This window comes from Camelus ferus, chromosome 14 (assembly GCF_009834535.1).
Source record: "Camelus ferus isolate YT-003-E chromosome 14, BCGSAC_Cfer_1.0, whole genome shotgun sequence".
In the NCBI taxonomy this organism is placed as follows: Eukaryota; Metazoa; Chordata; class Mammalia; order Artiodactyla; family Camelidae; genus Camelus; species Camelus ferus.
The window spans coordinates 11,302,004-11,323,615 of NC_045709.1; the positions used below are offsets into that span (position 1 = coordinate 11,302,004).

Here is a 21,612-nt window from a genome sequence, read left to right on the forward strand (position 1 = left end):
CTGCCGTATCGGGAGTGTGGTAGGAGTGAAAATGTTGCCCTGGCACTTTACGTCTGTGATCTTTCTCCTGGAAACCCATCACTCCATTCTAATCAATGAAAAACACATCCGACCAACCCCAGTGGAGGGATGGTACACACACCACCTCACCAGGACTCTTCAAATCCATCAAGATCATCAAAAACTAGAGAAGCCTGAGAAACTGTCACAGCCAAGAGGACACTAAGGAGACATGACAACTAAATGTAATGTGGGGTCCTCGCTGGGATCTGCGAACAGAAAAAGGGTGTCAGGGAAAAACTAAGGAAATCTGAATGGACTTTGGGTAGTAATAATGTATCAATATTCACAAACAGCTGCTGATCCCAGCCAGACCTGGAGGGTGCTCCGAGTCCGGGAAACCACACCCATGGGGATGCGCCGACGGGTACCACGAGCCCCAGACCCTCCGAGCTCTCAGTGCTGGAGGTCACTTACAAACACAAAAGAGGAGGGAATTTCCTGTGGGTTTGTGCACGTGGATGGGGAGGCAGTAGGTGGAGGGCTCCCTCTCTTCCCACCCCAGGAAACAGGCTTGCTCCCCCTTTCGGCTCTACCTTCCCAAAGATGAGGCAGTTGGGTATCAGGATGGCTCAACAGTATAAAAAACCATATTGTCATCTTTTCCTATATAAATCCACTTTGTGAAAAATGTAGCCCAAACCACAGCAGGCTGGAATCCAGGCGCGTCCTCCTCTGCCCATGGCCTGAGATTAGTATTCCTGTTGCATTCTGCAGCAGCACCACTGAAAGTTATCAGCGGGCAGACAGCCAGCTCTCCATCTCGAGGGCTGCAGCCCCCAGATCACAGCCGCACTTGCAGACATTAGAGGAAGATTTAGAGACCCTCCTGCTCGCCGCCAGCACTAAGCCTCTGGAAGGCACCTGACGGTCAGAGGCTGCAGAGTCTGCTGAGAAGGGAAAGGATGGGCCACTGGCTTTGAAAACATTCTTTAAAGATAAATAATAACCTTCATGAGCAGATGCAAAATATCCCATTCTAGATTGGGGCATTTTTTTCGTTTGGCCACAGTCCCAGCCTGCGGGAGTGAGGCATTGTCCGCCTCTCCCCAGGCTCCTCCCACGGCCCCTCAGGTGTGGGGGCTGCTGGAGAAGCAGGTGCACAGGACAGAGGAGGAAACTCCAGGCAGGACTGCAAGGAGGACGCTCTTCAGTGACAGTGTGGGGCCCCTTCTCTCCGCCTTACAGTGGGTCCAGGGGTTTCCACTGGGGTCAGCTTCATGGGCCCCACATCTGGGCCCCACTTGTTTTAACACTCTGCCTTCACCATCTATATATATATATATATTTTTTTTTTTAATGGAGGTACTGGGGCTTGAACCCAAGACCTCATGCATGCTAAGCATACGCTCCACCACTGAGCTATACCTTCCCCAAGCCCTCCGTCTTCAAATTCTTAAGTGTTTTTTACACAAGGGTTCCACACTGTCATTTTGCACTGGGCCCCACAAATAGGGTAGCTGGTCCTTGTTCCAACTCTTCTAGAAAAGGAAGACCACAGAACGTGCACCAGTGCTGGAAGCTCTCGTCCCAAAGTGGCTCTCATCAAGACCAAAATGCTGTCTGTTGTCCCTCTTTATCGGAGGGCCGTTGGGTCAGTTCACAGCTTGGCTCACCCTGAGTCCCCCCTGACGTGTCTCACTGACGTGGGCTCCTTCTGGGGGAGGAGCCCCAGCAGTGCGTTGTCCCATGCAATGTCTCCGCAGCAGGCTGTGGCCCCGGCCCCAGTCAAACCTCACTGCCCTCGTTACCCCGGGTCGAGGCCAGCCTGTGAAGCGCACGGCTCCGACACTGTGGGCTGAAGCTGTCTCCACAGCGGAAGCACCCACAGGCCACTGCCAATTCAGGGAGCAGGGGCAGGAGTCCAGCCCCCACCCGCCAAGTCCCTGACCCTGGAGGCAGGAAGCCCCAGCGGGAGGCGCGGAGAACAGCTTACCCGGTTACCGCTCTCCCTGATGATCTCACCTCTGGCACCTTCTGCTCGGTTCTGATCGCGACAAACCAGGTGAACTGTGCCACCTGGTGGAATTGAACAAAACCACCAGTGAGGGACAGCGATGGTGGTAACTGTGGAGACCAGCTTTTCCAAATGAGGAATTAAGACATACGGGCTTGCAGAAAGAGTACCTGAAATTGCGACTATTCTGGAAAATCTAGACAGATGGTCCCCACAGTCAGAGCAGCAGGTGTAAGAGAGAGGGGCATCCTGAAACCTGTCCTCCTGCCTACCTGGGCTGACTGATGATGCATCTGGGATAACGTCCTGATTTTTTAAGGATCTGAATACATCAAGTATAAGAAGGGTCTGTCTTGGTCACACCTGCCTCCCAGAGCATCTCACAGCGTACCCAACACAGAGGGCTCAACCTGGCTGAACTTTAGACCCACTTGGGAAGTTTTCAAAAGCTCCACATGATGGGCCCAGGCCAGGGTATGTTTTAAAAGCTCCCCAGGTGAGTGTAATGTTCAGCCCAAGTTGAGAAGCACTGGCCTGATATGTAGCAGGAACTCAATAAATAGTTACTGAATGGCTGAATCCACAAAGGGCACTCAGACTATTTCAGCAAAGGCCATACCATCATCAACCAAGGCGTATTTAAGGGGAATGCCCTGGCTGCAGTCGTGAAGACGTAATCATTGCAGAACCTGTTTTCTTCACCTAAAATAGCCCACTTTATTAAATGGGGTCTGCTTCATGGGAGGCTACAGGCTAACCACACCACCAGCCCCTCTGTTTCACCCTCCTCCCCACAACACTTCAGAGTACCTCCCAGCTGCTGAGATGCAGTTAATCTTCCCCCTGACTTGGCAGATAATTAAATACAGCTCCAAATGGTGTAACATTCCCCTGGAAAATGCCTAACTGAATTTTAGAGAAAAAAATAAAACATCTCGACTATCTTGGAAAGTGATAAATTCCCAACCTATTTCCCCAACTCCCGCTAAAGCAACCATTTTCCCCCCAAGAAGTGGCTCTGGAGAGTCACAGCAGACATTTCTAGCCACCAAGTGCCATTGAGTGACCCAAGGCACTTGAGCTCATGTAGGAAATTTTGGTATTTACCCAGAGGAAGACTTCAGCTGGTTGAATAATTTATGGGCACCCAGAGAGCCACTTTCCAAAATCAAGGTTAGGTTTGAGAAAGAGGAGGCTGTCTCCAGCTGCTCTAACCCTGGAGGAGAGACACCAGCACACAAGGAAGGAAGAAGGAAGTTCAATGCCCTCCCCTCCACAATTATTCTGGGGGCACTGGTTCTTAAAGAGGCCCACAGCCAAACTGTGACGGACTCCCCATCTCCTTCCCGCACTCCCACCCTGTTCTTGTTGAGAAGACAGGAACCAGGTATTCCAGTTTTTTTGTTTTAAGGTTCCACTGGTGATTCAGACACCTAGGGTTGGCAGGAGCCCCTAACTGCTCTTTATCAGAAAGCACTGGCCTGTGGACAGAACTCTAGCTCCCCTGTGATTAACTGTGTCGAGGAAAGCCTCCTCTAGTCACCTGTTCTGTCCACCTCCAGCTTGAAGCATAACGCACAGCTCAGAAAGCTGGCAGCTGTGCCGATCACCATGGGGTCACTGTTCAGGGCTGGCTGGGGTCTTCCTGACCAGCCCATGACATGGGGCACTCTCCCCGGTGTGGACCGACCACAGGCTGGCCTCGGGGCCCAGGGCACACACGAGTCAGCAGGCCGCTCACCTCGCTTGGCTATCTCGATGGCGGTCGCTTTTCCAATGCCGCTGTTTCCGCCGGTGACCAAGAAGGATCTCCCAGGAACTTGGACCTCCAAGTCATCAGGGACAAAGTCCTTGGAAGCAGACTCATAGCCACTCCTGGAAGCAGCAGACCCACAGAAGGAATGGTTGTCAGGAGCTGGGAACACAATCTCCTGCAGGGAGAAAACCTACTCCTGGGCTGGGCACTATAGGGCATGAACAAGGAGGCAGGTAGAATTATATGATGTCTGCATTCCTGCAGAGGAAGAAAAGTCTCCTTCAGAGCCACAGGGTGTGTGCCGCACAACTCTAGGGGGCGCTAGCGATGGGAGATTTGTATCCTGCAAAAGACAACTTTCTGCCAGACGACAGCAAAGCACATTGAGAAGGCGGTGTTTTTTTTCTAATTTGTACAAAGGCATCACGTTGGATAGAGACAACCCTGAGCTCCTCGACTGTTTCTCTCTGCTTTTTGAGATACCTCCTGTCTTCACCATCCTAGCATTTCCTGGTTACAAAATTGGCAAGGGGGTGGAGGCAGGATGGAGGGGGACTGGCAGGAGGAGACCCTGAGGGCGGAGCTCTTCCCACATGGCAGGCTTGGTCTCAGGTGGCAACTCTCACCCAAAGAGCCGATTCCCTGCAACGTAGAATGCAACTCTTTCCCCTGAAGGTTCTGGAAGACTCCCAGTGCCCTCCCCACACCCTGTTTACATAGAGACTGCCAACAGCTGGTCTCCTGCCCCAAGCCCCAGTACAGCACAACGGCCAATTACATGCCTGGACACTGGTGAAGAGGCCAAAGAATGTTTATGAGCTTGGGTTTGGTTTGGAAGGCATTGCCACAGGGGCAGTCAAGAGACCAAGAAGAATGTTCCTGTTCCCACGGGCTGTGACTCGCCCAAACACCCAGGGCAGCTCGGAGGACGGCCCTCTCGTTGCTTCTGCTGTTCACTAAGCAGCCCACTTAGTGGGGCAAGTAAGACTTCTGCCTGTTCCAAGGCTTCCTGAAAGGCTGACTTGAAACTAAAAATAATATCAATAATGAGGGCTTTGGATCAAACAACTTGGCTTTAAAGCACAGCTCTGCCTCTTATCAGCTGTGCACGCTCATGTGTCGGCTTAACCTTTCTGCGCTCCTGTCTCGCCTCATCTGCACAAACGGGGCGGCCTAGGTGAGATAATGTCCGTAAGGCATTTATCACACACTTGGAATAAAGAATTCAAAAACCAGCAGTTGCTATTATTATTAGTTATTAATAATGACATGAATACCCTTCACATTCAAAATTAAGCTCTTCATTTGCAGCTGCCCACTCCCCCTGCCCCCATGCTTCAAATCATTAGGGAATTTGAGAGTGTTTGAAACTATAAGCAAAGATGAAGCTGGAAGATTTGTTTTCCCCTAAGAGTGGGGGTCCCAGGACCACCGTGAAAGGATTTTCTTACAGAAGAAAGTTTCCCTACAAAGAGCCAAGAGGCAGGGAGGGTATAGCTTAGTGGTGGAGCGCAGGCTTAGCATGCACGAGGTCCTGGGATTCATCCCCAGCACCTCCATATAAATAAGTAAACAGAAACCCTAAAGACCTCCCCCCAGGGGAAAAACAAGAAGAGCAAGGAGTCAGTGACTAGGGGCCTGGACAGAAGGCACTGGTGGGGCGCGAGTGAGAGCTTCCCGAACCACAACAGGGCTGGAAGAAGAGCAGGCCACAGAGAACAGGCCCCGAGGGAGTACCCCACGGGGAACAGGCCCAAGAGCCCCTTCCTCCCAGGGACAGGAGCGGAGGGGCTGTCCTCCGGGACACAGCTAGAGGAGACTTTAGCCTCTGGGCCACCACGTTGATCCTATTAGAGACTATGTTTTGCTGAGGGCGGCTCCTGTGGATTAAACCTCTTCCTCAAACTCCAGGCCAGGGGCCAGTTGCCAAGTGGGTGGTGCCAAGCTGGCCTGCAAGCCTCCCTTTGTCCTTTGCCTTCAACACAAGGATTCCATCCTGATCCAATCTGTTGTTAATAATAAGACAGCTTTTTTGGTATCCTCCTGCCCTCTGTTTTTAATCTTTATAAACTCTCCATATCAGTGGTTATTTTGCAAACAGAGAGAAGCAAATGACTTGCCCAAGGTCACAAGATGGTAGGTGACAAAGCCCATGGACAATTCCATTCTTTCAGCATCCAGCCTAGGCCACCATCTACCTTGCCCGTGGTGCTCAGAGCAGTCCCCAGACAAGCAGCACCAGCATCACCTGGGAATGTCTGTGGAGTCAGACATTTCAGGGTGAGGCCCAGCAATCTGTGGTTTCACGTGCCCTCCAGGTGATTTTGATTCAAGCTCAGCAACCACTGTCTTTAGTGTTTCCTGAACCCCTAGTACAGAAATCACCCGGTGGCAAGCTCCCAGCACGTTCCTCCCAATTTACCAACATGGAATTTGCTTAGGTCCCACCCACACCCACTAGGGGCTCAGCAGTCAGTCACTGGTGTTTAATTGCCCCTGGTAATTCTTAGCTTCAGGTAGTTTTAGGAAACTGATTAGATTTTGCTGCCTCGGGGCCCAATACAGGGAAGCTTTATAAAAATACAGATGTCCTAAGAAAAAAACATTGTAAAGCAAAACTACAGACTCTCACAAAAGTGTAGTCTTCCCCTCCAACTCACTAAATGCACAACAGCAGGGAAACTCGCCTAAGTTTGCATCCCTCCAATTCTACGAAAGAGTCTGGGGAGAGACTTTTAGAAGCCTGCCTTCCTGGGGCAGGAAGCTGACTCAAGCCCTTCCTGCTGCATTCTGTGTAACATGGAAAGACCCAGCAAATGGTGGCCACTGCGAGCACACCCCTTTGAAAGAGAGAGGTTGCCAGCGTATGTATTCACCTAAACTCAGCGGCTCAGGGATGACAGCTACACGTCCCACATTCTCTGCAGCACTGACCCCTAAGGAGCGTCTGCACTTTTCCCAAAAGTGAGGGGTGAAGAGATGGGAGCAGCAGCAGCTGTCTCCCCTTGGAATGACGCCTGGGGTCCTGGGATGATACAAATCTGCCCAGGCTGCGTTGGGAACTGATAAAAGCCCTAGTGCAGGGAGAAAAGGAAGTCTGTTAGAGATTAATGGGCTGCTTAGGAGAATCACCTGTAGGATTCTTATAAAACGTCAGTATAGGCCCCAGTGCACACCAACTGAATCATAATCTCTAGGGAGAGGGCCTGAAAACTGGTACCTTAAAATCTCTGCCGGTGATTCTGATGTTCATATAGGATTGAGAAACACTAAAAACCATCTCTCCATCCCCAGAAGTGGCACCCCCTAAAACCACGGAGGCAGTAAGCGGAGCCTGCCTAGCAAGGCGCCAAGGTAACGCCCAGGAGGCTCGTAGGCGCCGGGGCCGCCTGACGTCAGTGGGTGGGACCCCAAGGCGGCAAAGCCCCGCCCCCGGGCGCAAGCCCCGCCCCCCGGAGCCAGCCGGGTCCCGGAGCGCGGAAGGGTCGGACCAGGCCAGCCGCCCCCACTTGTATCTGCCGGCTGCCAGCCAGCGGCCGCCACTGTCGCTTAGCGGGTCCAAGCCGCGGGCGCGTCCCCGTTAGCGCTGAGGTGGGCCACGTGACAGCCAGACGGCCCCGCCTCGCGGCCGGCAGTGCCCGTGGCCCGCGGCCCTCGGCGCGGTACCCTGGCATCCTTACTTGGTGTATTCGCGCAGCCCCTTGGCGAACCACGCGGCGCTGCGGTAGAGGAGCATGGTGGGGCGCACGCCGCACGCAGAGTTCCGCGGCCCCGCACTCCCGGTGCCTCCGCCCAGCCCCTCCCGAGCCGCCAGCGGTTACATCATCCCAGTTATGTAAGAGCCGCTTTCCGGTGCTTTTCTCCACTGGGAGAGAAAGATCCGTACGATGGGGAACGTCCCCTTGCCCCGGCTCTGGAGAGCGCCCCCTCCAGCCCTGGGTGAGGGAATCCAGACCCTGCTGCGGGCCGCGCTCGAGGTCCGCATAGTCACCTCGGGGTTGAAACCGGGTGTCAGTACGTGTTTGAGGAATACCTGCCTGCTGGGTATGACTGGGATGCAAAAATGGCACTGCAACACACCGAGAATTTGGTGACTCAGAAAGTGATGTGTAATAAAAACGATGAGGCTATTGATACTAAAAAGATGTCTCCATCTGATGGGTTTTATCATAGTTCCCACCTATTTTACTTCACATAATACCCCCAATAACTCAGCGGAGGGACACTGTCTTTTCAGCAGGTGCCGTAAATCAGGTTAGTAACGTGCACACAGTGACACAGGTTGGGAGACAGGGCTGGGTCTTCCTCGCCAGAGGTAAGACTGTCTCCAAAGTATAGACTTGCCATTAGTTTTGCAACGTCGTGTAGTGCCAGGGAGGGCCCCTTAATCTCCTCCAAATCTTCATCGGTCTCCCTGATTCCCCAAGCCCAAATAAACATAGTGTAAATAAATTTTTAATAAGCATAGTGGTTGTGGCAGCCTACATGTTATTCCCTCTGGGCCCTGTTACGTAGGACTCAGACACCCTGTCCACATCTGACTTTCATCCTTAACTCCAGGTTAGGGATGGCTCACTCGGTTGAATTCTGTGCTGTTTAGCCCAGCTCACCCAGAGACTAAGCCACTCTTACATAAGATGTGAGGAGACCAGCTGCTTTAATGGCCTCATTACCTAGGATATAGGATATACGATATAGGATCACTGCCCCCTCCCAAGTGGGCGTGTTTTTAATTCAGAATATCCTTTGAAATAAATTTCCCCAGAACAGCTTGCTCCTCTGAGCAGGACTGTGAGGTTCCACTGCATTGCTCTGACTCTTGACAGAGTGATGAAAGGAAGTTCAAACAAGTGGCATTCTGCAAAGCCACCCGGCCTGGTGTGACTCTCAATGCCAGTCAAGTTTGACTGGGAGAATATTTTGGACCCTCGGAGTTACACAACTGTGCTTTGTACACTCTGTGTCAGTGATGGAAAGGTATCTATCAGTCTCTCTCACCACCTCAGGAAATGTGCTTTTGGCTCACAGAGGGGGTGAGAAATTCTTTTGAACCACACAGTGTACTGAGGGCATCAGCAGCGCCTTGCAGTAAAAAGGTGGGTGGAAACGCAGCTCTGTCAACCTGCCATGTGAACCCCGGTATGCTGCAGACCCACTCGGTCTGAATTTTCTTCTTTGTAGAATGGGATTGAATATGTGCCCTTCGTGGGATTGCTGTGATGATTAAATGCATTTCTAAAGAGCTTATTAGCAAAATGCCCCGTTTCATACTAGGTGATCAAAAAATGTTCACTTCCATCCTTAAGTTTTTTCTCCTTCTTTCCCTCCTGCACTACAGCCATGCGTGTACATTCAATCCACGTTCCGTGAGTGCATGAACCGTGTAATGTTTATCCTCAAATCAACAAGTATCCACAGGGTACCTAGGGCATGCATTGTACACACTTTAGAGGAGGTTTTAAGAAAAGACAACCCCTATCTCCAAAGGGGCTTCCACTCTTCCCTGGGTAACAAGTAACACACACACACACAAAAGAAACAAAGGACAGGACCTGATTAATAGGAAAGGGTCCCGTTTAAGTAGGAGTTAGCTGAGCTGGATTTTAGTCCCATTTTGTCACTGATTCTCATTGCAACCCTGGGTAATAGTCATGAAATTTATTGAGGGCTTCATATGTCCAACATCATGGATTCTCTCACTTACTCCTTACAACGACCTAGTAAGGTTGCTCTCACTATAATTCCCATTTTACAGATGAGAAAACTGAGACTTAGAGGCTAAGTCACTTGGCTGAAATCACAGTAAATACACACTGGAGCCAGGATTTCAGCCAAGCAGTGTGATTCCAGAGCCAATAGCCTCTCACTTTGCGTACTGTATGGGGGCAAGTCACTTAGCCTCTCTGGGCCTCAGTTTTCTCATCTAAATGAAAAGGAGATCAGATAGATGACATCTGGGGTCCCTTCTAGCTCTGACTCTCTATGACTAATAAGGGAATTACAGGAAGACGATAAATAAGTTAGGCCCAAGGTGCTTTTAAAAGAGCGACATCCAGTGGATGTAGTTGCTTCATTTCACGTGGGTAAAAAGCCTCGAAAATATTTCTTATGTGTCCCTGGTTCCAATTTGCTACTCAAAAGCCACACAAAGAAATCATCCTCCAAAGCTTCCTTCTAATTGATTTAGAGCTCTGAAGCTAATTTTGACCACATTGGAAGGAGAAGCAGAAGGTGAGGATTGAGAAATTCATGGCTCCCTGCACAACAGATATACATGATGGGAAGTCTGCACGCGCGCGCACACACACACACACACACACACACACACACACGCACAACAGTGTTTGCATCGTCTTCCACTGAAACTCAGTACCAGTTTCTCCAGCCCAGTTGTCATGGCAACACCAGCTGCCAATGAGATCATGGAAGACAAGGTTATAATGGCAGTGGTGCCTTAATATTTTACCTGGCAAAACCACTTAGATAATAAGCTGAATAACCATAAATCATAAATCCATGGGAAGCCCAGGCACTGCTCATTGTGTTTAGTGTGCACTTGGGGGTGGGGAAGAGAAATGAAAGCGAAGGAAAGGGAACAAAAAGAAGGAGGGTGAAGCAGGGGTGGGGTGGAAGGTCTCTGATGCTGATCTCTGTTATTCCTCAGTGTCCTATCTGTACACGGATTAAGAAACTGATGTCTTCCACATTGACGAGAAAAAGTGGGGGCTCTCAGCCTTAATCTCAAAAGGCTTATAAGAAACCCAAAGCTACTGTTTTCAGAGTTCATACTAAGGGAGGAGAGAAACAGAAACAGCCCAGGGACAACATGGCAGATGATGACCCACCTGCAGGGTCACCCAGCAGGAAGCAGGACCCCACTTCTAAACATCTTGCTGGTGGCCTCCCCAAGTCCCTTGATGCCACCAGCTTTTACAGACAGGCTTTCCCTGGGCAACTGTCTGCTGCCCATCTGAACCAACTCCCTGAAGAGCAAATCCATTTGATTTAAGGGTTTCCTTCCTTTCACAGGAAATCAAACACAGTGGGGAGAGGGGAGGAGGGTGGTCTCTGGTAAGAACTTTGTCACTGGGGAGGGAGATTCTGCTTCACCAAACAGCCTTTTATGCCTTTGAATTTTGTACTATGTTCATGAATTACTTACTCAAATTAAAAAACACTAGCTGTGTCCACCTTCCAAGAACTAGACGTGTTGGCGTGATGGGTCAAGGGCAGGGCAGTTGTGACGCCTGGGTGGATCCGTCACCCTGTAACCAAACTGATGGAAGAAATGGTCATTCAGCTCTGCTGCTTCTCTAGAAGGGACACTCCACCTCTGCAGTTTCCCCTCTGGATGGCTCTAGAACCGTCCAGTCCTTAAGGCATCCTCAAAGTGAAGATGAAATGGAGGACCTTTTCTCTTACTGAACAAATACTTCTACTCCACTTTCCATGTGCCAGGCGCTGTTTTAAGCTTATTTCAAATGAGCAGACTGAGGCACAGAGAATGTCAAGGTATGACCACGATCACACTAGAATCTACCATTACCAGAGCTAGGATTCCAACCTGACAGTCAGGGCTCAGACTCCACACATTTAACCCCTTTTCCGTAAGGATGGGACACTTCTCCTGGGGCTTCTCAGTTTCTTCTTTTAGTCACTTCTGTGCAGCTGGAAACTCTATCCTCTATCATCTCCTTCCTCATTCCGCTGGGTTGATTGTTTCCGGTGTTCACCTGGGTGGCTTAAAGTTCCCATGGTTCCTTCCACCAGCATCCCTCCCCACCCCTAACTCTCCCCTCATCCCCCTCCCGCTAAGTCCAAGGAAACCAGTGACCCGAAGGTGGGGCACTAAGACCTCAGTCAACTAAGAGTGAGATTGGGTTTTGGGCCTGTGAGCTTGTGAACCCTGACATATGCACGGAATGACTGAATGGCCCAGTCCTTGCCAGTTGTTTAATTCTGGGCAATTCCATCATTCTGGGGAGGCTTGAAAGGACTGAGGAATACGTGATTTTATTTATGTATTTTAAAATTGTGCTAAAACACACATAACATGAAATTTACCATTTTAACCGTAGTTTCAGCGCACAGTTCAGTGGCATTAAGTCCTTTCACATTGTTGTGCAGCCGTCACCACCTTCCATTTCCAGAGCATCTCATCTTACAAAACTGAAAGTCTATTAAACATTAACTATCTCTTTTCCCCTCCTCCAGCCCCTGACAACCACCATTCGACTTTCTGTCTCTATGAATTCGAGTCCTCCAGGCACCTCCCATAAGTGGAATCATACGGTATTTGTCCTTTTGTGACGGATTTATTTCACTCAGCATAACGTTCTCAAGGTGCCTTCATGTTGAGGCATATGTCAGAATTTCTTTCCCTTTTAAGGCTGAGTATTAGTTCACAGTATGTGTATGCCACGTGTTGTTTATCCATTCCTCCATCGATGGGCATTTGGGTTGCTTTCACCTTTTGCCTGTTGAGAACAGTGCTGCTGTGAACACTGGTGTACAAGTATCTTTTCAATTCTCTGCCTTCAGTTGCTTTGGGTATAGACCCAGAAGTGGGATTGCTGGATCATATGGCAATTCTATTTTTACTCTTTTAAAGAAACTCCATACAATTTTTCACAGCAGCTGCGCCATTTTCCACTCCCACCAACAGTGCACAAGAGTTCCAATCTCTCTACATCCTCTCCAACACTTGTTATTTCCTGGGTTTTACAGCAGCCATCCTAACGAGTGTGAGATGGTATCTCTTTGTGGTAAATTATCATTTTTGTTTTGTATCTTAAAACACATTTTATAGTTTCTGTGGTATTTGGGTGCTGCCTCCATCTGGTACTCACCACCTAATATATCTTAGTTGCACACATACGTTCACACACAGGTGCGCCATTGGAAGGACAGCTTGCTTCCTAGGTATGTGGATTTGTGGATGTGAATACTGCAGAATCAGATCAACTTCTTTTCTCTCATGAGCTTGAATCCATTGCTGGGGACCACTGAGTTGCCCTCAGGTGAGTCCACATGATCTAAAAGGCTCCTCGATCATTTCATGGGTGTTGGGGTTCAGTCAGGCTCACACAAGTGGGGAACTGACAACTGTCTTTTCAAACTAAGCTCTCTGTTATTCATTTGGCAAAATAAAATGTCAAATGACTAGTTTTAACATCCTGATTCACAGAAATGATGGACCACGCCAGTTTACAGAGAATGTGCCTCTGTAAATGAGTCTTACGAATGTTGGTCATTTTTGAGGCAGATCTCTTTGCATTGATAATGGAAAAAAGTTCACGGTATATGAGTGGAGAAAAGTAGGTTGCAGAATAGCATGAATAATGTGATATAAGCCATGTAAAATCACATATATTTATGCTTAAATATACATAGGCACGTTCAGAAAGGAGACTGAAAAGTGAACTCTGCTGATCTTTTTGGGGCCTGGGGCTCCAAGATGGGGTTTGAAACTTCTACATTTTTATACCCCTTGACACTCCTTAAATTTTTAGCCATACGCATGTGTCACTTTTATAATGAAAATTATAAAAAGTTTTTTAAACAGTCATTTTGCGGAAATAAAAGGGCTTATAAAAGGGACTAGCCTATTGATTTATCTCCTGCCTCCAGCTGTGGAGAAATAGACTGGTCCTGGGTCAGGTTCCCTGGAGGCAGAGCCTGAGGTGCAGCTTCGTGTAACGTGATTTCTTCAGGGAGTGGTCTCAGGAGACCCTGGGATGCAAGAAAGGGAGGAAGAACAGGGAAAAGGAAAATGCTGGGAAAGGATGTGGTTTCCGTGAAGTCTGGCCTGACCCCTCGGGGAGCACTGGAGTTTGGCCCGCCCTGGAGCAGGGGTGCCCTCTTCTCCACGCAGTCCTTAGCAGTGGATAACTGGCAGAGTGTGTGTGCGCGTGCATGCACGTGGGAGTGATAACTCATGCATCTCCAGGCAGGAAGGCTCTACCCAAACAAGCCGGGGGTGGGGGGCAGGGCCCAGGAAGGGCTGCAGGTGTGAGCCTTTAGCTTCAACACCTGCTGCAGCTGGGCTGGGCCCGCGGGGCTGGTACGAGGGATCCCAGGGGAATCCCTGGGCTACATCCCCTTGCCTCTGTGAACTAGGAATTGAACTGAAACTGGCTTCTTTATAAACAAACTTACAAACAATAGATTGATTTGTGAAATGCCTTGTGTGTGTGTGTGTGTGGCAAAGTACAGGTTACAGGACCTTTTAAAAGCTGAAATATTCAAATGAAGAGATAAAGGGTTTTTTAAAAATTGGCTTGGAAGAATCCAATCAGACTGCAAGATTTTTGCAATTGTGGGGAAAATCCTTAGAAGGAGCTCAGGGCTGCCGACCAGGGGCAGAGCTGGCTCAGGAAGGAGACAGTGAATGTTCTAACCCGGGGATCGATGCTTTCGGGGGGCAGGCGCTTTTTTTTTTTTAAACTTTACGGACACTGTATATCTCACCGTTGATTATATCTCCGTTGCTGCTTTGGTTGTTGAGAAAGTTCAAAGCCAGACCTGGACTCCAGGACTAAGTAACCCAGGGAATACGGCCAATTAATAAAGGCAGGGATTAATCTTGGAGGATGCATTTATTATAAAGCCTAAAATTTCATGGGCTGCCTTGATATCTTTGAGCTTCACAGGGCCCCTAGCTGTGAGTCCCATGCTTGCAGCATATCTGCCTCTACCCAGCGGGGAAGGCTCCTTACCATCTAGTTCCCCGATCAGTCAGCCTGGCTACACCCCACCTGGTCCTCAACCTAACAGGTTTCACCTCCTGGCCAGCCTGTGAAACTACTCAGGCATACCAATCACGTCCTCCTGCAGAACCAGAGGTTACCCCGTTGTCTTGTTATTACAAAGCATGACCCCTTGCAGCCCTGGTGGTTCACTCTGTTCCCACGTGTGACCTCCAAGTGGCCCTGCATCCCACGTTGTGTCCTCCCTGGGCTGTGAGTGACTCAGATGTGATTCATAAAATGCTGCCAGTCTCATTGGTTCAGTGTCCGAGGCTGTGTGTTAAGCCACCCTATTTAGGGCAGGGGACCCGTCCCTCACCACTGGGATGAATAGAAAGCGATGAGAACAGAGGGATTTGGAGTCGTGAGCCTTTCCAGGAGCCTGATTAGAATGTACCGTATGTGTGAATCCTTAAAACCACACCTGGTCTGGTCCAAGCCTGCAGAAAGTACCAGCTGCTTTTTCTTTTCCTCTGAAGTGGCACTTTACTTCCATCCAATGCAGTAAGAAAGTTTTAAACTTTAAAAGCTAACTGATCTAACAAAGGACGTGTTCTAGAGAAAACAATACAAGATGTATGTGAAAACCCACACCTCCTACCTCCCTTCTGCTGAATAGCAAGATGCTGTCTCCCGAGATAGCCGCGATCCCTCGGCTGCTCTGATACCTGCTGATCTGAACGCTGAATGACTGAATTCGATCTCTATGAAAGAGAGATCCATTTTCTTCTCAGTTCTACACTCAGAAAAAGGAAAATTACCACTAGAATCATTAAGAAGGATTTTCTGTTAATTCATTTTTCTAGACTCTTCACAACAAACTCATCTATCCACCTGAGGATTATGAGTTCTATGGAGCAAAATCTGCCTGGAACAGGCCCCTGATGGTCCGTGGCTTCTGCATACAGTCTGCCCCTTGGGAATCCCACTGGTTTAAGAACAAGCAATGCCTAGAGGAGTCTCTCCCCTGAGGGCCCTCAGGGAGGCACCAAATTTACTTCAGCAAACTGAAAGGGCCCACGAGGAAATGAAGCACAAGATTCAGGCACACGAAGATGGAAGTTACTGACCACTTTGCCGTTCTTATCCTAAAACAGACAGAAATAACAGGAAATACTGGCGGTAACATATTGCCTTCATGGTTGCCACCAAGATGGGACCGTCCAGGGTCAGTAGGTGCCTCCTGTGTGGCCTGAGGGCACAACACATGGTTCTCTAACTCACGGAATCAGAATCAGTGGGGTCCCACAAATCAAAATACCTGCGGGCTGGCCGCTGCATTTGAAGCCCACCCGTGGGTGGTTCTGTTGGTTCTCTGAGGTCCGAGAAGCACTAGTGTGGCTGACCCCGCTGGAACAATCCCCTTTCACTGCGTTCAACAGCAGTTGGAACTGTAGAGTCAGGCAAAGAATAGGATCAAGGTGGTTTTTAGCATAGTGCCCAACATAGCAAATAAAATTAAGTGACTTCAGCATAGACTTTCTTTTTGATGCAGTCTTTTCTCAGAAGGGAACAACTGATGACCCCTCCCAGCCGTATGGGTCTGTTCTTTGAGTTTTCATACCTTCTGGAAAGTTCAGCTGTTCCCTTGTTCATTCCCCCAGAACATCACTACCTTAGGACGTTCTGCAGAGGAGGGATGGCCGTGTTTTGGGCAGACTCGGCGCTTTCTGTCTGCAGGGGTACGCAGCCCACTGGGCATCGTTGTGGAGGGGTCCGGGCTCCAGGGCAAGCTCACAACTGTGAGCTCGCGATGCCCATCTTCTATCAAAAGCCCAGGTGGGGGAGACAGTGTGACAGAGTCACACCGAGGGCCCACAGCCCATCACTCCCTACTGCACTTCGAATGTCAGCCCTGGATTAAGCCAGACCTTCAGAGAACCACAGACATGGGCCATTTGCCTTGGCCCTGAACTTCCTTCCTGAAATGTGCCTCGTCATGACCATGTCACTGTCCCTTTGAAGGAGACCTTGGTAAATTACCATTCAAAGCCTGCTAGCGTGTTGGTGTAGCATGCTGATGATGTCACCCCCTGAATCACCCAGTGTCCCCTCCCTGAATGAATGCACATGCACACGGCCTTTTAGAACTGACCTGTATCTCTCCTGCGGGGGCATATTTTTTACTCCTTGGAAACTGCAAGTCATAGCTGACCTTCATATTTCCCTTTTTGCTTTGGTGGCAAGGAAACTCAAAGCTGACGATTTAGTCCAGGTTTTAGCAATTATTTAGGACCTATGCCCTATATGCTCCACTGTAAGGAGTGGGGGGGCAAATGAGAATGAGCTCCCTTCTTCACCACTCCCTCTAGGGTGAGGGGAGGGAAAAAAAGGTTGAGAATCTCTGGTCATTTTTCTTTTCCTATAGTTCCATTTTTCACTATATATTTTCCCTTTATTTTATTGTATCAAATAGAGTGTTTAAAGACCCTCCCCAATTTGTTGTGATATAAGATACAAATACAAACAGAGAAAGGAAGGAAGGAAATAAATCCTTTTCCACCAAGCCACATTTGGGACAGGGGATATTCTGCTACTTTTACAGGCATATTTGATTAGACATCACCTCTACCAAGAAAAAGATTTCTGCAACACTCCAGGAATTGTCACACGTATCAGAAACTGGGCATCGCCAACACTTGCGACCTGGCCACTGATGGACCCAAAACACTAGGCAGTATCCTTCATCTGCCAACAGCTGTGCTGATGCCCATGATTTTCTCGCAAGCTCTTTCCAACTTTGCCAGGGCACTGTGAACAAAGCCTCGGAAGCCCTGGCATGGGAGGTGCCCGGGGCCCGGATCTCTGCTGCCCACAGGCGAGAGAGAGGCAGTGATGTTCTCCCTCACGGTGGAGAGGAGGCAAATGTGCAGCCTCCACGTCTCATTTTCTCTCCTCAGCCAGACTCCTCATGTAAGTCACTCACAAGGCCACCAGCAAAGTGTCTTAGTGTCACTCTGAGGTGAGGAGAGTGCTGAGATGCACCTGTCCTCACCGCATTTATTCTGTCTTCAGAACCCCAGAGTCACCCTCCATGGGAACATCTGGACATGTCTGTCACGGCACAGCTGTCACCCCTCCCCTCCCCTCCCCTCCCCTACCACAGGCAGGCAGGCTCTCCAGTTCCGGCACTGTGTGTCTCAATGCAGCCTCAGAGTCACTCCCAACCCAGCGGACAGCCATGACTCGAGCTAGCAGGAGAGAGCAAAGCTGCTTGCCAGCCTCAGCAACAGCGTGCCCAGGCCAGCGGCGTGGCCCCTGTGCTCCAGGGGGAGCCTGCCTCTGCAGGGGGGTGCCAGGCTGTGAGCACGGAGTCCGGCTTTTCCCTCTCTCTGTAGGCTTGGCTGACTTTTTTAGGCTGCAGCCTGGACATTCTTTTCAAATTTCCTGCTCAGGAGTCAGTGTCTGGGACATTAGCGGATATGTGGCCTGGGTTGACCTTAGACATGGGTTCCATTGGCTTTCAGCTGTGTTCACTTGTGTCCAAACATTAGCTTAGTAACTGGGAGTGACTGGCAAGTCATCACCTAGGGAAAGCAGGGTGAGGGCGCCCATGGAATACCTTGACTGCCCCAGAGTCTGAGCCTGCAGACCTTCCCTGGCCCCCATCACGGAGAGGGCAATGCTGGGGCACAATGAGAATGGCATCAGGCATCACAGATGAGGGCATGATCTGCAAGTTGCAAACCCTCTGATCTTCCATGGCTCTAGTGAAAAGGAAACCAGAAAGTACCCAGAGGGACAGGGGCAGGATAAGGGCTATCCCCCCTTTGCCCAGCAGAGGGCGCAGCCAGCACCTTCTTCTCACCTGGGAGGAGACCAGGACCAAACGTGACTCCAGGGGACAGATGCCTCCAAACTGAATGGTGACTTTCCATGGGACTTATGGGTCCTTTTCTCTTAAAGCCATGAAGAGGAATAAGCCTCTCTTGGTTTGAGCTGACAGTTCTGATAAAGGAAGGTGCCCCACACTGGCCGCCAACCGCACGCACGTGCACACACACACACACATGCAGCCCAGCTCCATCTGAAAATATACAGAGGCTGTGCATGTGGCTGGGATAGAAGTACAATTACCCCAGTGCCACACTCCCCCGGGCACTGCCCCTAGAAACACACATGACAGTCTTCATCCAAGATTCTAAGGTGTAGCCCCTTCCCTGCCGCCCAGGGGCTGACACCCTGACACAGCACCACAGCTCCCAGGAACCTCATCTCACAAAAGCGGCGAGAGGGCATGACAGTGGTGGCTATCATAGACATACAGTCATCACAGACCTCCAAACAAATGGATTTACAGAAGCTTTCCAAACCCTAACCTGCTGTTAAGTAGATTTGCTCCTGTATAATATTTAAACTCAGGGACCAAAAGCACCTACATTAATGACACTGCATGCAGTCTGGTCAAAACACACAGAACTGGTTTATGCCATCAGCGAATCAGAGAGATGTACACAGATAAGCAGGGAAAGAAGCAGACTCAAGGCCATGCAAAGAATCTGCGAGAGTACCATTCAGAGCTCACTGTGACAGGAATGCTCTCTCTGCGATGCCAGGCAGGTGGGCCGGACCACAGCCCGGACGGGAAATCTGCTTACTGACCTTGGCAGATTTTATAACTGTCCTTGGGATACCTGTCACCTGTCAGAGCGAACCCAGCTGATCTGGGGTTGGGAGAATGTGCTTCTTAACTTTCCCCAGAGGCAGCTGGACTCATTAAATAAGAGCACCTTTCTCCTTTTCATAACAAAAGCCGCCCTGGCAAGTAAAGCCAAGATGTGTCTGCGCTCTTTCTATAACTTCAAGGTTCCCTGGAGCTGAATGACAGCCCGGTGGTAGCAGCGGTAACAAGAACAAACTTCGCTCTCATCAGTCACTGGAACTGCAACGGTGATTTGAAAAGCTCTCCCATTCTTTGCCTCGTCCCCTTAAAAAAAAAACAACTGTGAAAACGCTTATGAATACAAAATCCTGGCTCTGAAAAGAGCAAAAGGGCCTTTCCCAGGTCCAGGCAGGCAAGCGCTTCTCTAGTCTGCTAGAACACTCAGAGCATTTTGGTGGTTTCTTAAATGCCTGCAGGGAAGGTTTTATTGTCTTTACAGCATGCCTCTCTTCTGCAACAGTGTGTGTATTTGTGCATGTGTATATGTGTATGCATGTGTATTTTGCATGTGTGTACATGTGTGTGCATGTACATGTATGTGTGCATGCATGTTTGTGTGTGTGCATGTGTGCATTTGTGCGTGTGTACATGTGTATACGTGCATGTGTATTTGTGCATGTGGTGCGTATTTGTGTGTGTGCACCTGCATGCACATTTGTGCATGTGTATATGTGTGTATGTATTTGTGCACATGTATGTGTGCATGTGTGTATTTGTGCATGTATGTGCATGTATTTGTGTGTGTGCATATGTGTGCCTGCGTGTGCCAGGGAGGGGGACACTTTTCAGTCTTCCTCGGCCACAGACCTCCACCTGGACCACACATAGACACAGCTGCTGCCCAGGACGAGTAGGACCAGCACGGTGTGGCTGAGCACGAGGACCCCTACCGCAAAGAGGTACAGGGTTTTGTCACAGTACTCCTGAGGCTGCTGGAAAGGGGGAATGAACTCAGGCAGGTAAACAGAAAAGACCCAGTAATTTCCCAGAAGGAACCAGAGGAAGAGGAAGAGGCTGAGCAGCAGGTGGAGGTAATACTTGTGCGCGTTCTGCCTCCAGGGGTACTCATCATCGTCATCGTCATCGATCACCACGGCCTTGGACAGAAGCCGCCTCATCCGGGTGGAGTCGTACAGCAGGAGAGACACCTGGGTTGTGCGGGGAGCCGGAGCCGGGTTGGAGGGCACAGCGGCAAAGTTGGGGAGGGAGGGGATGGAAGGGAGGAGAGAGACAGAGGGGGAGATTTACTAAGTGCACTCTCTGCAGTTGGAAATGCCACCAAGGAGTGAAATTTCATTTTGAAGAGTTAGAACTGGCAAGAATGAAGGCATCAGTCCTTAGCATCCTTGTGGCTTTTTTTTTTTTTTTTCCAGATGTGTCAGTTGCTTTGGACAAGGGATTCATTGACTGAAAGTCATCCCTGCATCCAGAATTTCACGATTGCTCTGGTTTGCTTCCTTGGCCTTGAGGTCAGTTCCCTGGCCTCTCTGACCCCAGGGACCTGCCCTTCCTCCTCCCATGACCACCCCCTGGATGTGGTCGTCAGCTGGAAGTGCCCTCCTCCCTCCCCCGACCAAATGTCAGTTGTTTAAGCGGCTTGGTCTGTAGCATCTTGTTAGGGCAGCCCGAGCTGACTAGCACAGGTACAAAGTTCTGTTAGGTATGTTGCCTTATTTAAAACGACCCTATGGGATGCATATCACTTTCTTCACTTTAGAAACAAAGGAACAGAGAAGCCCCAGGCTGGCCATTCCAACAGTATGGAAGGTAGAGATGACTCATCCAGGGAGGGCTTCCTGGAAGAGGGGGTATATTCCAGACCCCTGTGAACAGGAAGAAGTGGGAAGGGGAATCCCCTTTGGAATGCAAGTGGCCTGGCAAAGGTGAAGGGTGGTGGGTTCAGGGAAGAGGAGAAAACCGACTGGAAAGAGCAGGGTGGCCGAGGAGGGCTGGGGAGTCAGGCAGGCGTGGGGTGCACACAAGCTCTGCCATTTACTCCATGTGAGTAAAACCCAAGAGAAACCACCCCTACGCCTCGTTTTCTCACTTGTAAGCTGGAGCTGACAGCACAGCTCAGGTGTAGGTACTCAGCACCCACTTCCCTTCCTGGCAGGGCCCCATCCCCTGGGGGGGATGTGTAAGGAGGGTGAATCCCAGGGCCTGCCCTCCCTGGGGGCGCTTCCCCATGCTCTGGGCACACCAGGAGCAGTCTGGCACCCAAGGTCCAGGGACCGGGACTGGTCCATGGGCACGTGACATCAGGAGAGAGGAGCTCTCTGGGGTTAAGTCATTTCACAGCTGGTCCAGGAGCAACTGTCCGGGTCCTGCTGCCCAGGCTTTCTGGAACAGGCTCTCTGGTCCCTTCCTCTTCCATCAATCTTTGGCATTGTGAGTTCTTCTACTAATCACCTCTTAGGTGAGCCAGAGC

The 21,612-nt window shown here is 50.0% G+C and overlaps 2 protein-coding genes and 1 long non-coding RNA gene across 8 annotated transcripts in view; 1 reads left to right on the forward strand and 2 right to left on the reverse strand.

Annotated features, from left to right (window-relative positions):
• DHRS12 (dehydrogenase/reductase 12) overlaps window positions 1-7,609 on the reverse strand; it is a 36,272-nt gene extending 28,663 nt beyond the window's left edge. For 4 of the 5 annotated variants that reach the window (XM_032496218.1, XM_032496216.1, XM_032496217.1 and 1 more), the window contains exons 1-3: window positions 7,454-7,609; window positions 3,759-3,892; window positions 1,997-2,079 (exon numbers count right to left, since the gene is read on the reverse strand). In XM_032496218.1, the coding sequence (XP_032352109.1) occupies window positions 1,997-2,079; window positions 3,759-3,892; window positions 7,454-7,509 (273 nt within the window). In that variant the 5' untranslated portion in view covers window positions 7,510-7,609. The remainder of the gene's footprint in view (window positions 1-1,996; window positions 2,080-3,758; window positions 3,893-7,453) is intronic. The other variant, XM_032496219.1, reaches the window with a different exon arrangement.
• On the forward strand, window positions 1,203-14,275 carry LOC116668544. The gene is made up of 3 exons (XR_004325679.1): window positions 1,203-1,213; window positions 13,558-13,563; window positions 14,201-14,275. It is a non-coding gene; the product is annotated as an uncharacterized LOC116668544 (long non-coding RNA).
• A 5,599-nt stretch (window positions 14,276-19,874) lies between these two features.
• The window catches only part of TMEM272 (transmembrane protein 272), a 68,291-nt gene continuing 66,553 nt past the window's right edge, over window positions 19,875-21,612 (reverse strand). For both annotated transcript variants that reach the window (XM_032496222.1, XM_032496220.1), the window contains exon 6: window positions 19,875-20,332. In XM_032496222.1, the coding sequence (XP_032352113.1) occupies window positions 19,970-20,332 (363 nt within the window). In that variant the 3' untranslated portion in view covers window positions 19,875-19,969. The remainder of the gene's footprint in view (window positions 20,333-21,612) is intronic.